Source organism: Acipenser ruthenus, chromosome 37 (genome assembly GCF_902713425.1).
Source record: "Acipenser ruthenus chromosome 37, fAciRut3.2 maternal haplotype, whole genome shotgun sequence".
NCBI lineage: Eukaryota > Metazoa > Chordata > Actinopteri > Acipenseriformes > Acipenseridae > Acipenser > Acipenser ruthenus.
Genome location: NC_081225.1, coordinates 2,312,400 through 2,332,673, shown reverse-complemented (window position 1 = coordinate 2,332,673; position 20,274 = coordinate 2,312,400). Strand labels below are relative to the sequence as shown.

General features: G+C 41.5%; 1 protein-coding gene across 1 annotated transcript in view; it reads right to left on the bottom strand.

Annotated features, from left to right (window-relative positions):
• Window positions 1-20,274, bottom strand: part of LOC131706750 (calsenilin-like) — an 84,464-nt gene that overhangs the window by 60,748 nt on the left and 3,442 nt on the right. Inside the window, exon 2 of the mRNA XM_059008436.1 lies at window positions 16,597-16,771. Within this exon, the coding sequence (XP_058864419.1) occupies window positions 16,597-16,771 (175 nt within the window). The remainder of the gene's footprint in view (window positions 1-16,596; window positions 16,772-20,274) is intronic.

The following is a 20,274-nucleotide window of genomic DNA, read 5'->3' as shown; positions in this document are numbered from 1 at the left end:
AATAAGAGAATTAAGAGATTCTTCACACGTTATCACTTATACAGGTTATACAGATCAAACCCCGACACTGTGAGACATTGAGAAAGACTTCATTCAGTCAACGTCATTGAATTTCAGAGTTTGATCCCGTCTTTAATGAACTCCTGTTTTTTGGAAAGGAGAAAAAACACACATTGATTTTAGAATCAATAATCGAAGTTAAGTACTATAGTCACTGAAAGACTCTTCAGCACTTAGTTTCTCAGTTTTGTACATTACTGTTGAATTGTCATCGTTCAAAATAGGAGTTAATGAAAGACTGGAAGAAACGCTTTGAAAACACGCCTGGCTTTCTTTGAGTTTCTAAGCAGGCAGCTTACCTTGTTGCAGAGTCCCTGTGATGAACCCAAAGAAACAGCGCAACAGCCTGCCCAGCTGCCTCTTGCACCGAGCCCTAGAGGTACTCATGGTGTCAGCTAGAACTGGGTTCAGACTGGGTCAGGACTTGATCAGAACCACAGGGTCCAGAGGAGGGTCTCTCAAACCCCAAATGCACAGCCCGTCTTGCCACAGGGACCCACGAAGAAAATAAAACCTTATTTTTTTTACCAGCGTTCGGATTTAAATCTTCTTGTTTTCCACTCGTTTTTCTTCTTTTCTTGTATGTTTCTGTCTGTCTGTCCTCACAAGGCTCACCCAGTAAATATCCAGGATCTCTCCAAAACCATTAGCCTGGTTACCGGTACAGCCCACTTTGCTTTTTTCTGCCTATCAGGGAGGGATTCCCAATATGGCACTTAAATACCAGTCAAATCCAGTTAACACCCAGTTCAGTCCCGCTAACACCAGTATGAGCTGTAGTATTTTTTTCAGTTGCAGGTTGTAGCTCAGCACTCACTTTAATGATAATAAGCACGCTAAAGGAAGCCTGTTCTTTCCTTTCTTTCTCAGTTACTAGTGGGAGCATGCAATCATTTCTCCCCCCCCCTCTCTCTCTCTCTCTCTCTCTCTCTCTCTCTCTCTCTCTCTCTCTCTCCCCCTCTCTCCTCCTCCTCTCAGGAGAAATACATCTGTTTTGTTTGTTTTTTGTTTTGATTTTTAGATCATTTTTCTTCTCATCAGCTTTATCAGCCCCCACCTCCCCCGTCTGTCTCATTTCAATTAGTCTTGCTTTATGGGAAATGTCAGCCACTGAATCACAGTTATGTGCCAGCCGACAAACACATGTTGCGTGTCCCGTTGCATTTGCAGGGCTTGAAACAATCAGAATGAAATGAGAGTGTCTGGCATTGCGCTGTCAATACAGCCAGGACGACACTGTTCGATTCAACACTCAATCTGGTTAACCCTTTTAATGCCTTGGGCGAGAGGGCTCGACAAATGTATTGGGATCAATTGATCTGTATAGCAATGGATCTAAATTTCCCAGTAGATCTGAGTAGCTCAGTGGTTAGAGAAAGCGCTGGGCTGCAGTGTGCAAAGCAGTGGGTTTGAGTAGCTCAGTGGTTAGAGAAAGCCCTGGCCTCCAGTGTGGAAGGCAGTGGGTTTGAGTAGCTCAGTGGTTAGAGAAAGCGCTGGGCTGCAGTGTGGAAGGCAGTGGGTTTGAGCAGCTCAGTGGTTAGAGAAAGCGCTGGGCTGCAGCGTAACCTCACTGACATTGCCTGTGTCTCTGGGGTCCTCGATAGAGATGTCCGTGCAGGTTTTTGCAGCATGTGCACCTGGATGGAGCTGTCTAGGTAGTGCCTGCGTCAGTGAAATTGAAGAAGACCTCCTATCGGTAAACCACAGGTGAGTGTGGTCAGGTAAACGACAGGCAGGGCAATGGGGTCACCTAGTGGCCATTGCAAAGCACTGCGCCACACACACAACCTGCTACTAGGAGCTGTCTGAGCTCTGATGGACTGAACAGCCTCCTCTCAGCAATAAACTTTCTCATCTTCTTCTGTTACAAATGTTCAAAATCCCGTCTGTCTCTGTTTCAAGCAGCTATTAGGGACCTGCAAGCCTAGGTCTATTAGACTGGTGGATGGTGTTGCATTTCTCAAGGTAACAGACTCATTAGAAAAACCTTTTTCTCCAGTCTGCAACTAAAACATACAAAATAAAAAAATAAAAACCACAAAACAATTTTCAATAATGAAAACAATAAGCAACAGTCCCAGAGCACTAATCTAAAGGCTCTTACATGCACTTAGAGTGTTTCATAATGATTATGAAGCCTAATAAGCCATTCGGGTTTTTCTAGTTTTGCAATTATTGGTGCTGATTATATCCCACGGAAAAAGGCTTTTTAAAATCAGCAGTGTTCATTACCTTAAATTGTGTGTGTGTGTGTGTGTGTGTGAGAGTGAGTGTGTTTGTTTGTGTGTGTGAGAGAGTGAGAGTGAGTGTGTGTGTGTGAGAGTGTGTGTGTGTGTGTGAGTAAGAGTGTGTGTGAGTAAGAGTGTGTGTGTGAGAGTGTGTGCGTGTGCATGTGTGTGTTTGTGTGTGCTTGTGTGAGAGAGTGAGAGTGAGTGTGTGCATGTGCATGTGTGTGTTTGTGTGTGCATGTGTGTGTGTGTGAGAGAGTGAGTGAGTGTGTGTGCGTGTGCATGTGTGTGTGAGAGTGAGAGTGAGTGTGTGTGTGCATGTGTCTGTGTGTGTGAGAGAGTGAGAGTGAGTGTGTGTGCGTGTGCATGTGTGTGTGAGAGTGAAAGTGAGTGTGTGTGTGAGAGTGAGAGTGAGTGTGTGTGTGTGTGTGAGAGAGTGAGAGTGAGTGAGAGTGAGTGTGTGTGCATGTGCATGTGTGTGTGTGTGTGAGAGAGTGAGTGAGAGTGAGTGTGTGTGTGTGTGAGAGTGAAAGTGAGTGTGTGTGTGAGAGTGAGAGTGAGTGTGTGTGTGTGTGAGAGAGTGAGAGTGAGTGAGAGTGAGTGTGTGTGCGTGTGCATGTGTGTGTGTGTGTGAGAGAGTGAGTGAGAGTGAGTGTGTGTGTGTGTGAGAGTGAGTGAGAGTGTGTGTGTGTGTGTGAGAGTGAGTGAGAGTGAGTGTGTGTGTGTGAGAGTGAGTGTGTGTGTGTGTGTGTGTGTGTGTGTGTGAGAGTGAGTGTGTGTGTGTGTGTGTGTGTGAGAGTGAGTGTGTGTGTGTGTGTGTGTGTGTGTGAGAGTGAGTGAGAGTGAGAGTGAGTGTGTGTGTGTGTGTGTGTGTGTAGAATATAAATCATATAAAAGCAGCATACTCAGGTATGGCATAAAAAATAAAAATAAACTTTAGCTTTTAAACCATCTCAGTATAAATACCACTTCACAATTAACAGGGATGTTAATAAGACTCCTATTGCACAGTAGTCACACCCATTCCAGGTTTTACTACCAGCTTGATTAGCCACAGTGTGTAGATAACAAGCTCAGGTGTGTCTTATTAAACTCATAGTAAAACCAGGAATGGATCAAACCGCTATGCAATAGCAGTCTCATTTCCATCCCTGAATGAGGCCACTTCATTAGTCTTGGTTTTCTCCTGCTGATGGCAATGTAAATTCACCCTCAATATTAAGGCCAGCCCCTTTATTCAGTATTAAGGCCAATCAAACCCTCTGAAAATATGGATGCAGCATGATCTTACTTTTAAGATTGTAGATTTTCTAAATATATGTACATTTGAATCAAAGTAAAATAAATAACTAGCAGTTAAATAAATTGACTAAACTTTTGAAATAATGCTACAGTGTTCATGCTATGCACTCTGGCCAAAAGTTTTGCATCACCCTATAAAATGAACCAATTTTGTTTCATAAAGTCCAATGAAAGCTGCTGAATAATGTTACACTAACATACTGAATTACAGACCGCTTTGTAGTTTTCCATATACTTAACAAAAAACTGACAAAAATTTGAAACATCTGACATGAAATACTACTGTACTACTATTATGACTTCCAGTAGACTTTTGCAATATCATTTTGTAGTTTCTTTGATTACATGATGTTAAATAAAAGATTTAAATTGTGTTCATATAGATTTTGTTTTTTTAATTGTCTCAATCCTAATATTCTAGGTGATGCAAAGGTGCATCACCTAGGTGGTCTCCTGCCCACCCCACCCTCCTTTGGTTCCAGGCCCTCGTGAGCAGAGATCACAGTAACTGCAGGCGTGTGGGTTGCATGTTTAGACATGCGCATCACTGAACAATGCATTCCTAATCTGTTGGAAACACAGAAACAGGGCTTTCAAAACTTATTGCAAAATAATTCCAATGAGAGGAGTGGTTCTCAAGATATATGTAAAGAAGTGTGTCTCACAGATAGAAATAAGACTCCCACTGCAGAGCAGTTTGATGCATTCCTGAGTTTAATGAAGCCTGAGCTTGTTACCTCTGCACTGCGGCTAATCAAGCTCGTAGTAAAACCTGGAATGGGTGAAACTGCTGTGCAATAGGAGTCGTATTCCCATCCCTGTTGTCTGTATGTGTGTCTTTGTAACAGGAACCAGCAACCATGCATAGTGACACAAAACAGCCGGGTATCTGCATTCACAGTGCTAAAGCTTCTCACCAGATCTCACCAACGAGGCAGAATCTGTGACCTGTGCTCTCTATATGTATGTATATACATGTGTGTATGCATGTGCGTGTGTGTATGCATATATGTACTGTATGAATGTATGTAGTTCAAATCGACTCATTTTTATGAAGGCGGTGTGGGTGGTTGTTTATCAAAGATTTCAACAAATGTTTCAAACTACCTTCACTTTGCAAGACTAGCTAACAGATGCAGGGGCTATTAATGAACTAGACAGGGACTGATCTGAAGACAGTTACTCTTTAACTGTATATTAATCTGTCTAGTGTGTGTATAAATATTGAGTGAAATAGCTTGCATCGCTCGATTTTCAAGGTGTGGTATCCGAAGCATAATCAACAAGTACAGAGAAACATCATCTGTAATTGACAAACCCAGGACTGGAAGACCCAAAAAGCTGTCTAACAAGGATGAGCAATACTTGAAGATAATATCCTTAAGGAACAGAAAGAAGACAAGCGTTGAATTGACAACAGAACTGGCAGAAGGCACAGGTGTCGTTGTCCATCCATCAACAGTACGAAGGTGACTCTTGAAATCAGGACTTAAAGGATGTGTTGCAGTAAGAATACCTCTGTTAAGAAAGGGGAACAAGACTAAAAGGCTCAAATATGCACAAGGACACAGAAACTATGGAAAAATGGTCAAAGGTGCTTTGGACTGTTGATGGATGGATAACTACATCTGTGCCTTCTGCCAGGACCACGGACAGCAACACAAAGGATTCCACAGAGTCAGGACCACGGACAGCTCAGTGGAAACTTCCACACTGCAGCAGAACAGCCACACCTGTCTCCAGGTGTAATCACGGTAAGTCTGCAGGCAGGTGATGCCAATCAGGTTGCTCTACTTAACCGCACCCTGGGCTTTCTTTTGTTGTCTTTTGGTCCTGGCAGGTGAAGGAATAGGAATAGGAATAGGAATAGGAATAGGAATAGGAATAGAGGAGAGGAATAGGAATAGGAATAGGAATAGGAATAGGAATAGAGGAGAGGAATAGGAATAGGGATAGGAATAGGAATAGGAATAGGAATAGAGGAGAGGAATAGGAATAGGAATAGGAATAGGAATAGAGGAGAGGAATAGGAATAGGAACAGGAATAGGAATAGGAATAGGAATAGAGGAGAGGAATAGGAATAGGAATAGGAACAGGAATATAGGAGAGGAATAGGAATAGGAATAGGAATAGGAATAGAGGAGAGGAATAGGAATAGGAATAGGAATAGGAATAGGAACAGGAATAGGAACAGGAATAGGAATAGGAATAGGAATAGGAATAGGAATAGAGGAGAGGAATAGGAATAGGAATAGGAATAGGAATAGGAACAGGAATATAGGAGAGGAATAGGAATAGGAATAGGAATAGGAATAGGAATAGAGGAGAGGAATAGGAATAGGAATAGGAATAGGAATAGGAACAGGAATAGGAATAGGAATAGGAATAGAGGAGAGGAATAGGAATAGGAATAGGAATAGGAATAGGAATATAGGAGAGGAATAGGAATAGGAATAGGAATAGGAATAGGAATAGGCATAGGAATAGGAACAGGAATAGGAATAGGAATAGGAATAGAGGAGAGGAATAGGAATAGGAATAGGAATAGGAATAGAGGAGAGGAATAGGAATAGGAATAGGAATAGGAATAGGAATAGGAACAGGAATAGGAATAGGAATAGGAATAGAGGAGAGGAATAGGAATAGGAATAGGAATAGGAATAGGAATAGGAATAGAGGAGAGGAATAGGAATAGGAATAGGAATAGGAATAGGAATATAGGAGAGAAATAGGAATAGGAATAGGAATAGGAATAGGAATAGGAACAGGAATAGGAATAGGAATAGGAATAGGAATAGGCATCGGCATCAAGGATTGAACACCCAACGATGACGAACTAGGACTGACTGGAGAACCCGAACGGCACTTGGACCATACTTCTGTATGAAAACTACCCACGGTAATGAACCCGGCCTGAACCCACGAAGAGACTGAAACACCTCTGCCTGTTTGGTTGATTGACTATTTTGTTTGTTTTGTGTAACGTTTGTAAAGAACATTTGCAAAGAACACCAAAGCCCCTCATCCTCTGCCAAAGCCTGTGTGTAATCCCAGCCTTACAAAGAACCCGCCCCAGGAAATGTTAATTATATATATATATATATGTGTGTGCATATATACCTCCACTATTTGAAAACAAACAGTGGAGGTTTATAGACTTTTGATCCCTGAATCTCGATCCAGCACGTCTGGGATGAACTTGAACAATTTGTCATCACGATCGCCACCCTACCTCTATGCACCAATTACTGTCCAGGGATGAAGACTCCTGTTGCATAGCAGTTTGATCCATTGCTGGTTTTATAAAACATGGGACGGGTGAAATTGCTGTCTCAGACAGCCCCATATTCTGAGACTCTCAATAGCGTGTTCTGAAGGGTGTATGTAGCTAGTTTAATCCCATTGTATAAGAGAGTGTTGTGTATCCACCTCTCTCTATAGATCAAGGTCTATATGCAATGGTAGTTCTAGTCTCTCTCTCTCTCTCTCTCTCTCTCTCTCTCTCTCTCTCTCTCTCTCTCATATGGGGTACTAAAACATCGCATTACATTGCTCTCTCTCGCTCCCATACCTGCTAACACAGTGCTAATGGGGTTCCCCGCGGCTTCTGAAACCCAAACACACTGTGACCGCACTCTGAGCGCTCTCTCACGCTTCCTGCTAATACAATCATGGCTTTCAGACCGCAACTGATCCAGCAGCAATTTGTCGCTATTTATAGAAGTCTCTGCAATTACTCAGCCAGACTCCTCTTATAGAGCAGCAGAACTACTGGCCAGAGCACTCACAGGATAGATATTTACTGCAAAGCAACCACCCTACTGTGCCACTCAGAGGCACACAGCACTTCCCTGACGAACCGGAGAGACTGTGCATCAGTGCAGGAGAAAAAGGACTCAACACTCTGATTGGAGTCACTATACATATTGAGCATGATTAATGAATATCTCTGCCTAGCGATAAAGGAGAGGCATACAATCTTGTGCGACTGTCTGAATGCCATTTTAGAGTTATGTACTCTAGAGAGTCACTGGTCCAACTGCGATGAAACTTGCTAAAGCTATTCTACCAGCTAGCACAAGTCTTGAGTGTATCAGAGTCTAGGGCTGGCTGTCTGTCTGTCGGTATGTCACACTTACATTTTAACTTACTGATATAGAGAGAATCGCTAGTCCAGTTGTAACTGGCTGAGGACTCAATAACACAGGTTATTGAGTGCATCATAATCTGAGCTGTGGAGGCTGTCTGTCCGTTTAACTGTCTGAGCTGCTATTAATTTACCAGGGATGTAAATAAGACTCCTACTGCATAGCAGTTTCACCCATTCCAGGTTTTACTAAAAGCTTGATTGGGAATAGGTAATAAGCTCAGGTGTGTCTTATTTAGCATAGTGTGGCAGGGTGGTGGGCAATTCACTGACACACGGGAGACAGAAGGTTTTATTTGAAAGGCCACTTGGCACACTGATTTATTTTCACCACAAGGTGGCACTGTGGTACTGCTTCAGAGCACAACCTAATACCAGCAATGGTAAAAAAAGGTTGGCAGGTTGTAACACACACACAGGTGCTCAAAATAATAGTGAAAACAAAAAGCACAAAGAAAAAGGGGAAATAAAACACAGTAATAAAACTACAAAATAAAAGGTGCTGCTTTGTGCAGTGTCCCCCACTGCCGCTAAGCCGGTCAGCTCGGGTCTCCAACCTACACTGAGGTATTCCCTCATAGTACTCTGTGGGGTGGCCCAGGTATTCCCCCTAACTCTGGTATGTAAATGCAAACAGTTATGGCAGCTTTCAGCAGTCTTCTTTAGCCGTGCTTGTCTGTCTTTTCCTCTCGCTCCGGACACTGCCGTTCTGTAAGGGTTTTTTTTGGTTTGTTTGTTTGTTTTTTCCAATTCAAGTTCATGAACAGAACTCCCGCTGTAGTTCTTCCTGAATGGGCGGAAGAACGACAGGCCCGACAGGCCCCAAGGCCCGCCTCCCAACCACTCAGAGAGAGGGAGAGACCACACCCCTCACTCACCTCTCCGTGTCTCACTGCCATGACTGCCCTCTTCCTGCTGAACCACGTATGCGCCAGACAGTCAGCACAGAGCTCCCCTGTTACACATAGTAACATGGATCAAACTGCTATGCAACAGGAGTTATTTCCATCCCTGGTTTAAGCTGAAAATGGTAAATTGCACAGAATGCTCTACATCACAAACACATTTCTCCAATACAGTATTCACTCAACACCTGGGTAGGAGTGCATGACACAGGTGTGGTCATGAAGGCAGGTATCATGCTCTCCCGGGATGTAATGTAAAAGTGTGACAGACGGACAGACACGGTCAGTGTATAAGGGTCCCTATTTTGGGATGAGATCAAAAAAGGTAAATAAAAGCACAACATCACAGAATCTAGTTAGAAGGTATGTTTTAGCCCAGGGGATAAAACTCACATGTATCCCTGTTTCCCTCTTGGAGCTGGCATCTGAAGAAGTATCCACAGTACAACAGTTCCACAAATCGCCCACTAGAGGGAGATAAAGACCTTTTTTCTTCGTTCTGCTGCTCTCTAGCCATGAGGGGTTGATGTTCCTATTCCTGACACCAGGTGGCAGCACAACACTGACTGAGCAGATTTATAATCAAGTGGCTGATTTTCAAAGCTTTTTACTCAAGTGTAAATTACTGTAACCCCTCTCTTTCTCCATTCACTTCCCTGTCCTTTGCTCCTCTTCCCTTTCCTGTCTCCTCTGTGTGTCTGTGTCTATACTCTGTGTGTGTGACTCCTCTGTGTGTGTGTGTGTCTATACTCTTTGTGTGTGTGTATGCTGTGTGTGTGTATGCTGTGTGTGTGTATGCTGTGTGTGTAAGTCTATGCTCTGTGTGTGTCTGTGTGTGTATGCTGTGTGTGTGTCTATGCTGTGTGTGTGTGTCTATGCTCTGTGTGTGTGTATGCTGTGTGTGTGTGTCTACGCTGTGTGTGTCTATGCTCTGTGTGTGTGTGTGTGCTGTGTGTGTCTATGCTCTGTGTGTGTCTATACTCTTTGTGTGTGTATGCTGTGTGTGTGTGTGTATGCTCTGTGTGTGTCTATGCTCTGTGTGTGTGTATGCTGTGTGTGTGTCTATGCTGTGTGTGTGTGTGTGTGTCTATGCTGTGTGTGTGTCTATGCTCTGTGTGTGTGTCTATGCTGTGTGTGTGTGTGTGTGTCTATGCTGTGTGTGTGTCTATGCTCTGTGTGTGTGTATGCTGTGTGTGTGTGTGTATGCTGTGTGTGTGTCTATGCTCTGTGTGTGTGTATGCTCTGTGTGTGTGCATGCCTGTGTGTGCATGCCTGTCAGATACTATTACAAAAACCTGCCTGCTTCTTCCTGAAAGAAACCATAATAAAAAAAAATTCAAAATTCAAAAGCATGGCCCAGGACTGAATTCATCAGCGCTGCGCACCATGTTCTGTGCAGCTGCATGTCTTTGAGATCAGTTCAGTTTGTGTCATTTACAATGTCTTTGACGATCTCACACCAGCAATCCATCGTGGAAATGGCTCGTTTCAATTCTCCCTTCTCTTTCTGTCACTAACCTCCTACACGGGTGCTAGTTGCAAGCAGTTTGTTAGTTTATTCAAGGCAGAATGTGGAGCAGCATTGTTAATGTGTTTCGCTGTTTTTACATGTCTTATTGAGACTCTGCAGTGAGTGCTGAAGCCTTTGGCTGTGTCCCCTGGATCAGCAATTAGCCATCCTAAAAAAGAAGACTTTACTGAGCTATTTACTTTCATTGTTTAAAGATGCGCTCGATTAAATTACTTATTTTCAAATGGAAACTGAAAAATAGCAGAATGAATAAAACGCTCTGTATTTTTTTATTTGAAAATAAGCCGTTTATAAGGGAGTTACTCAACCATGCTGCATTTTAAGGGGTAGTTTATTTTTTTAACTGTGAACAAGTAGCTTTAGTTAAGAACTTAATTTATAATTTCTAGAAATTTCTCAAAAACAATGAATTTTAGGAAAAATCTTTTGCAGCAAAAATTTTGCTTTTGTGGATCAGGAAAAAAAAAGTTACAAGAAATGAGATGTCTACAATTATTTATTTCAGCAATGTTTTTGCAAAACTCCAAAAATTCTAATTCAAGAGTATTCATACCCTTTGATGCTATGATAGTATTGTCTACAAGATGCTAGAAATATCAATATGATAATGCAGAACCTAATTTTAATGTTGTTGAAGCTGACACCCTGGGATCCTTCAAGAAGCTGCTTGATGAGATTCTGGGATCAATAAGCTACTAACAACCAAACGAGCAAGATGGGCCGAATGGCCTCCTCTCATTTGTAAACTTTCTTATGGTCTTATGTTCTTAATTCTAGAATAGTCTAGAAAATGCTGGATTGTAGGTGAACATTCTTAGAGAGTATAAAAGGCATAGGATGATTGCTGTCATTACCAATAAGTCAATATGGGAAAAAGTAAAGAGCTATCTGAAGACCTTAAGCAGAAAATGATTTATTGTCATAAAGCTGGAGAAGGGTACAAGAAGATTTCCAAGCATTTGAGTTTCTCAATTTCAATTATTGTTTCTATTATCAAGAAGTACAAGACTCGTGGTACTGTCACAACGCTCCCTTGGTCTGGAAGAAAGAAGGTTCTTTCACCAAGAACAAGTAGAAGAATTGTGAGGAAGGTTAATAACAATCCGAGACTGACTGCCAAAGATATTCAAAGTGAATTGGCTGCAAGTGAGACTGGGGTTTCCTTTTCAACCATAGGTCGAGTATTGCATGGTGAAGGTCTCAATGGCCACAGGCCAAGGAAAAAGCCACTCTTGGGAAAATGTCACAAGGATAATCGCTTAGGAGTTTGCAAAACAGCATTTGAATGATGGATATGAGTTCTGGTTAAACGTTGTAACGTATGGAGAAAGCCTGGTGAGGCATACAAAGAAAAGAACACCATACCTACTGTCAAGCATGGAGGTGGTACTATCCTTCTATGGGGCTGTTTTTCCTCTAATGGCACAGGAAAGTTAGTTCCAATACATGGTCAAATGGATTCCATAGCATACCAAGCGATACTGACCAATCATCCGAAACCCTCTGTTACAAAACTTGGTTTAAAGTGCAACTGGACGTTCCAACAAAACAACGACCCAAAGGACACGTCAAAATCTACTTCAGAATGGTTAAAGAAGAATAAAATCAAGGTTCTGGAATGGCCTCGTCAGAGTCCCGATCTAAATCCGATTGAGAATCTTTGGTATGAGTTGAAGAAGGCTGTGCACGAGAGAAGTCCTCGGAATTTGAATGAACTGGACCAATTTTGCGTTGTGTTGCGTTGACAAATATCTTAATTGTTTAAAAGAGGTTCTTATTGCTAAAGGTGCCTCAACTAGCTATTAACTTCATTTTCCTTGTCAGGGTATGAATACTTTTGAATTAGCATGTTTGGAGTTTTGCAAAAAAATTGCTGAAATAAATAATTGTAGACACCTATTTCTTGTAACTTTTTTCCCTCATCTACAAAAGCAAGACTTTTCCTATAATTATTTGTTTTCAAGAAATGTGTAGAAATTACAAATTTCCACTGGGGTATGTAAACTTTTGACTACAACTGTATATTAAATATTTCCTTTTTAGGGGTTAGTAAATGAATATTATTAGAGTTTGGGTTGCTGTTTTTCCCTGACATTTTCTTCCCCTTTAAGATTTCGAGTGATCCCTGCTAGTCATTTAGTAGTAAAATTGGTTTAATGTAGGTGTTTGTATGCAGAACGAAGAAACTGCATGCAAACGAGGGTGCAACGTTTTAATAAGCGATTCATCTGTCATTTAAAAAAGAATAAATGCAGGCCACACTTTATTACAATCACATATTACTAGTTAGGTTTGCCTATACAAAATGTAGTTAAACTGGCCAAAGCCAAATGAACACACCGCAGTCTCTCATATATAGACAGCGTCGTCGAAAGGGTCAAAATGAGCAACTGATTATTATTATTAGTTAATTTAGCAGACGCCTTTATCCAAGGCGACTTACAGAGACTAGGGTGTGTGAACTATGCATCAGCTGCAGAGTCACTTACAACAACGTCTCACCCGAAAGACAGAGCACAAGGAGGTTAAGTGACTTGTTCAGGGTCACACAATGAGTCAGTGGCTGAGGTGGGATTTGAACAAGGGACCTCCTGGTTACAAGCCCTTTTCTTTAACCACTGGACCACACAGACTCCTGATTGTATCTTCTGATAAGAGTTTAAATAAGGTTTAAACAAATTAAGTTGTTTAATGATCTACATTAAAGCCAGGATGTAACAGGCATGTGTTAGTATAGTGGGCTCTATATACTCAAAGCTGTCGGTGCCGAAATGTCTTAATAAGGGACATTTAACACACGTATAACGAAAGTTGCGATACACAAAACACCTCTTACACACGGACTATACAACAAAAGAGTTTAGTATGAAACGCCACAGATTTTGAAAACAGAGGATTTGACGCAATTCGTGGCTTGTTATCCCCTCGTTCACTGCTCATTAGGGAATCTGAAGTGATACTCAAACAATTAAGTAATGTTTAAGGAAGCCTTTTCCCATGATAGTTTTCTGACAGGTCAGGTCTGCCCTGACGGGTCTGCGTTCTCCATAGGAGCTGCACATTGTCATTGTAAACACGGATTTGTGCGCTGCTCTTGTAGCATGTATGGGTAATGCTGCCTCTGTTGCTGGCAGTGTCGCTATTGCTGTAATAAATGAGGAGCATCGAGTTCAGTCTTTGCACCAGGAGCCCGCAGCACTGCATAAAAAGTGTCAAACCTGGACACATTGTTAAATAATCGAGAAGACTAATTAAACCATTTAAACACAGTGTTTGTAAAGGTTATTTAAATAGTCAGCCTCACACTCTTAGTATGATCTTTTTTTTTACTTTTGCACATTTTTCAATTGTTCAGTTTTTTTTTTTTTTTTTGGTTTGGTCCCTTTTGTATATACGGCTATAATTACTTTATTTATTATCCAATTTGTTCAATTTTTTCCCATGTTCCCTACATGTTGACGTTTCATTGCACACTGTCAGATTTGAGCTGACCATGCTGAAAGAAATTGTATAAACAATAAATAATGTTGTTGTTTTTTTTTTTTTTATAAAAAGCGTCTCGTTTTCTGTGTTTTTTGTTCTCTGTACTAAACAGGGTGAGTTTCAGACTATTTCACTCTTTTTTTTATGGAAGCCTAGTGTGTGCACATTTCATGTACAACATGTACCTGTAGCCTTTATAGTTAAACAGTTATAGGCACAACGGTAATAAAATAATAGCTTGGACTCTAACTAAACATGATGATAATGGCTTTTACTGGCAACTTTAACTATCCCCAAATATTCCTATTTCCTACTACAATACATATACTAGTAGATGCTGACAAGATAGAGTGAAGTACACAGACACGGGGGGGGGGGGGGGGGGGCGGGAAGAGGGGCAGTACATCAGCTAGGCAGCGCAGTACAGTACAGTGTATGGATAACATGTGCAGTGGACCCTGTCTCTAATGGAATAAGAGAGACTACTCCTGACCAAGAGGTGCTGCTGTCCCCCAAAAGTGCCAAACTTACAGCACAGGAGACAGGCTCGCCAGAACATGCAAGGGGAAAACAAGAAGAACAAAGTCAAATAGCTTTATTTTAGAATTCCTGAGTGAGAATGCTGTTGACATGTCTCCATATTATACACCTGTACGTATTGCACACCTGGAATCGCTCTCTGCCATATTTTTAAGGGATCCCAGGTCCTGTGGTCCTGAGATGATAACATGACGCGATACAGTTTCAGTAAACAATAAACGTCACAAAGGCTCCCATTCACAGCACAGCACCGCCTGCTTCTCAGCGATTGATCAAATTGATTGAAGTCTGATCAGACTTTTTATTATTATTCATGGGGGGGGGGCTTGTTTTACCCGGATGAACCGAGCACACGCTGGGGTGTGAGCAGGGGTTAGTACGTGCTTCCAGATCCGGTAACTTTTTGTCTGACAGGCGAGAATTATACAGTTTGCAAATAACTTTTTGCAACAACCAAAAAAAAAAAGTTATTCCATATACATAACATGCACAATACAAAAAACCAATGCTTTCCTTGAATGACAGAAAGTGTACTGTAACTATGTATTTAATGCACCCCAAACGTTTTTAACAGCAACAGCGTGGTCGCGCCTGTTCACCAGATTAGTCTGCTCCCTGCTGGTATTGTTCAAACCTGAAGATTATGTTAAAACACGACGAGGCAAAGGTGGGCATGCAGCTGCTGACACCAGCAATAAGACACGAAACCCTGATCTACACACAGAGGAACCGGAGCATATATGGCAGGTGCTGTAAATCAAGGGCAGTACATTAGATCTGGAAACAAAAATAGCATCCCTCATTATCTGGTACCTCTATTAACCCCCGAGTTAAGTGGACCCCTAAACTGCATAAGCACCCACTTGAGACTATTATACACCAGTGTCCACTTACAGGCATTGATAGACCCATCTGTAGCAGACTGACTCACAGACACAATAACAATACTGCCACTGAACCAAATCAGTGTATTACACAGCCCTGTTTCACATATAATCCCAGCGCCTGTGTCTGGTATAGGCTGAAGAGAGGCGTGGGAGAGGAGCTGCTTATGAATGTGCACTGCTGTGCACTGCAATGGGACGTGGCGACAGGAACACTGATAAAGGATCTCATTAAAGCCATGGAATTGGATTTGTGAGAGATTTTCATTCTCTAACTCTTTTCTAAGACAGTCCAGGCTCTAGTATGTCTTTCCTATTAGCGTGAGCTCACCGGGATGGGAATAAGACTTGCAGAATGCTAATGCAAGACAGGCTGAGTAATAAAAACTCCACACATCATCTCTAGAGGAATGAGAGTGGGGAGGTCAGGGCAGTACAATGTATCATTAACACTGTACTTCACCACCTGCTTTTTATTTATTCGTTCATTCAGTTAAAAAAACACACACAGGACAAGGGGAGGTGGTTAAAATGTTAAACTTACTCTTTAAGACTTAAAGCTAAAGGGAAGGAAATAAGCGTCCTTCTGCATTCCATTCCAGGTTTTATTATGAGCTTGATTAGTAATAGTGTGTATAGGTAACAAGCTCGGGTGTGTCTTATTAAATTCATAGTAAAGCCAGGAATGGATCAAACTGCTATGCAATGGAAGTCTCATGTAATGTGAGTGGGCTTGTATGTGTAATATAGGTGTGTGGGCTTGCACGCAGGACTGTTTAAAAGCAAAATCTATTATAAGTCTAATTTTAAAGGTTTAATTTGGCCTTTAGTCAACGTGTTGTGTTAATGTGTAGAGCTTTGGCCAAAAGTTTAGCATCACCCTATAGAATTAACTAATTTAGCTTCATGAAGTCGAATGAAACCTGCTGAATAATGTTAACATATTGAATCGCACACCGCTTTGTAGTTTTCAATATATGGACCAAAATTTAAAAATGTGACATTTTGAAATCTAACATGAAACACTGCACTACTATTACGGCTTCTGGTAGGCTTTTGTGATATCATTTTAATAATTATGTCTCAAACTTTTGGCCATAGCTGTAGTAAAGCACTTGTATAAATATTAGGGTGTGCTGATGCTTCAAGAAGTATTTAAAAATCTGCAGGTATTAAATAAACCCATCCATTACTACAATACGCCAGCACCCGGGACGAGAGAATGCGCTTCCAGCCGGCTTTTAAAACACTCAGAGCGGAAGTGAACTGCCATTGAGTGGTACTGCATTGTAAAGGTGAGGGAAGGACAGCTGTTCTTTAAAAGGTATTTCTTTATATAATACCTGCCGATCAACACTTCTTAAAGGTGATTCCGAGTGCCAAGCATCTCTGCCCCCACGCATTGCCTTGTCAACCATGGTAATGGAATGGAGCCACAACCTTGCAACGTCAGTGAAAATTGCATAAGTCCACCTTCCCACCTCCCTCCCCCTTTCTCCCCACAGCGCCCCCTACCTGGCCCCTGGGAGGCGGTGCTGTCGATGATCCACTTGACCAGGCAGCATTTCATCAGCGCTTTCCTGGAGAGGCGGGGCTTCTGCCATTTCACACCGTCCTTGTGCCCCCCCGGGCTCGGCTCCACCCCATTGGCGTCTCCTAGGAGACTGCCATCCACTTCCTTCCCGTTGTCCTGAGAGAGAGAGAGAGAGAGAGAGAGAGAGAGAGAGAGAGAGAGAGATGTAGTCTTTTTAGGGGAAAAGAAGAAGGTAGCAGAGATATCTGTACAATATATTGCAGCCAGACACCTCATTGTAAATGCAGAATCAGGGATGGAAATTAGACTCCCATTGCATAGCAGTTTGATCTATTCCTAGTTTTGCTACCAGTTTAATAAGACACACCTGAGCTTGTTACCTACACACTGCGGCAAATCAAGCCCATAGTAAAACCTGGACTGGGTGCAACTGCTATACAATAGGAGTCGTATTCCGACCTCTGAGAGACCTTTAGATACTTCTGCTCTGCTTTTGATGTTATTTTTTAACCCTTTAAAAAACAGGGATCCTATTTTAAAGCAAGCGCAAAAGCAAAATCTGTGGTAGTACAAAAAAGATTTTCTCAACTTAAAAAAAAAACGTTTCTGTACAGCAGTTGTGATTTAAAAAGGCATGTAAAGTATCTGAACCCATGCACTGCATACAGGACTTGCAATAATATGCTAATTAGCAATAGAGGGGGGTAGGGGGCGCTATTTGGTGCGGACCATCATGTATGAGATGGGAAGCTTTATAGTGTTGCACCCCAGAGACCTTTAAAGAAGAACAAATGTATTAGGAATGGAAATGGTGTGGAATGGAATCTAATAAAGAAAATGGGTTTCATACCCTTACGAACGCGTCTTTATTTCCTGTTTTCTCAGAATGCAGAGACAGCGGTCATGCTCATTGTAAGTGTGAAATGAAATCAACATTGATTTTATTATTATTGTTATTGTTTTAAGATTTCAGAACTGCTAGCTAAACTGCACTTAACAGACAATCAATGTGCACTATGTGTGTGTGAGTGCTATGTGTGTGTCTGTGTGTGTGTGTGTGCTGTGTGTGTGTGTCAGTGTGTGTGTGTGTGCTATGTGTATATCAGTGTGTGTGTGTGTGTGCTGTGTGTGTGTGCTATGTGTGTGTCTGTGTCTCAGTGTGTGTGTGTCAGTGTGTGTGTGCGTGCTATGTGTGTGTCAGTGTGTGTGTGTGCTATGTGTGTGTCAGCATGTGTGTGTCTCAGTGTGTGTGCTATGTGTGTGTGTGTGTATGTGCTATGTGTGTGTGTGTGTGTCTCAGTGTGTGTGTGCTGTGTGTGTGTGCTATGTGTGTGTGTGTGTGTCTCAGTGTGTGTGCTATGTGTGTGTGTGTGTATGTGCTATGTGTGTGTGTGTGTGTCTCAGTGTGTGTCTCAGCTCCTGTCAGCTCTCGTAGTATAGGAAAGGCAAGTCCAATACATTTTTTTTCTGTTTATAAATGACTTTAAAATTGCATCATACGACACTCCACTCTGCGACACTCCACGTATCTATCTACAGCTATCTATGGCCAAAAGTTTTGCATCACCTAGAATTTTAGGATTGAGACATCTTTTATTTTTACTATATGAACAAAATTTAGATTTTTTTATTTATCATACAATCAAATAAACCCTAAAATGATGTCGCAGAAGGCATAACAGTATACAGTATTTTATGATAGATTTCAAAATGTCACATGTTTCCATTTTTGTCAGTTTTTCATTCATTGGGCAGCAGTGTGGAGTAGTGGTTAGGGCTCTGGACTCTTGACTGGAGGGTCGTGGGTTCAATCCCCGGTGGGGACACTGCTGCTGTACCCTTGAGCAAGGTACTTTACCTAGATTGCTCCAGGAAAAACCCAACTGTATAAATGGGTAATTGTATGTAAAAATAATGTGATATCTTGTAAGTCGCCCTGGATAAGGGCGTCTGCTAAGAAAGAAATTATTATTATAATTATTATTAAGTATATGGAAAACTACAAAGCGGTGTGTAATTCAATATGTTAACATAACCTTAATCAGCAGGTTTCATATGACTTTATGAAGCACAATGTGTTCATTCTAGAGGGTGAAGCAAAACGTGTGGTCAGAGCGATATGTCTGCTGTGTATATATAGATAGATAGATAGATACATAGATATATAGATAGATACATACATACATACATACATACATACATATATACATACATACACCCATGTGCATTCATTTTCCAGCACGCTATTTTCTCAGCTATCACAGGGCTCTCAGTGCTGTCAGACACTTCAGTTCTAGGTGATTTCTCTTTGAACGGCCCCTCACTTGTTCTCTCTCTCTCCCCGATTGATCTCACTGAGTCAAGGGCTCTTCAATGCCCTCGCAGAGCTCTCAGTGCCTCTCAGTCACTGCACTGGGAGCTTCACCTCAGGGGCTGGAGCCTCTTGTCTCTTCAGTGACCACAGGTGAGCGAGTGGCTTGTACCTGCAGCCACCTCGCCATGACGTTCTCTCCCAGCCAATCCCCTTTGCCTTAACCCTGGTGTCACTGAAATCAACCCGTACGGGGGCAATTATCAGCAGCCTAATCCAATATCAGACAGAGAGCCATCGTCAATAAAATAATCCATACAATCGAGAGCACTTTAGTATTCAACAGCAAGAAGCTAATTGAAAAAGGTTTCAAACACAACTAGAAATGTGTATGGAATTCTATTGTGAATAGGGATATCAGTCAATATGCATTATTAAAAGAAGGGAGACAATGTAGACTCTTCACAATGGCTTTCAAATACAACTGAAATGTTGAGGATGACAAAATAAAAGCATTGAGATCCATAATCCAACGAGGGGCAAAGGACAGAACTGTTAGAAAAGTCAGATGATCTAGAAGTGTATATTATGTGGACTGAGTTTATTGTCTGATTCCAGAGCTGATTGAAATAGAAAAGATCTCGACCGATCTGTCTCTCTTTAGAAATACTGAAAGAAACGTAATAAACTTTGACATGAAAAACATTGAGAGAGACTTCTAGTCGAAATGTTAGTCATTTCATTTATCACGGTTTTTTTTTTTAGTATCTAATAGTTATAGACAATCTGATGTCTGTCTGTCTGTCTGTCTGTCTGTCTGTCTGTCTGTCTGTCCACATATGAAATGTATGCGTGTGTTTCTCTGCAGTTGAGAACCTGTCTACCACTAATTAAAATTCACGAAAACCTTCAAATTCAAGTGAAAATTGAAGAAACTAATGTTCTTGAAAATGTTGCTAAAAACTAAAAAAATCTGTAAGAAATCAAAAAAAGGCTAGATATACTTCCTTTTTAATAAACCCCAGGGATGGCAATAAGACCCCCAATGCATAGCAGTTTGATCCATTCCTGGTTTTACAATGAGTTTACTAAGACACACCTAAGCTTGTTACCTGTACACTGTGGCTGATCAAGCGCCTAGTAAAACCTGGAATGGGTCAAACTGCTATGCAATAGGAGTCTTATTTCCCTGGACCTGCATCAAAGTGCAGAAAACAGAAAAATAATGTATTGCCTTTTTACATCCAAAAGGTTTTTATACAGCTAGAAATGTATATAGAAAAAACTAGAGCTCATATTTCAACATATTTGCTTGTAGCAGATCCTGAGATCAGTTTCACATCTCTGC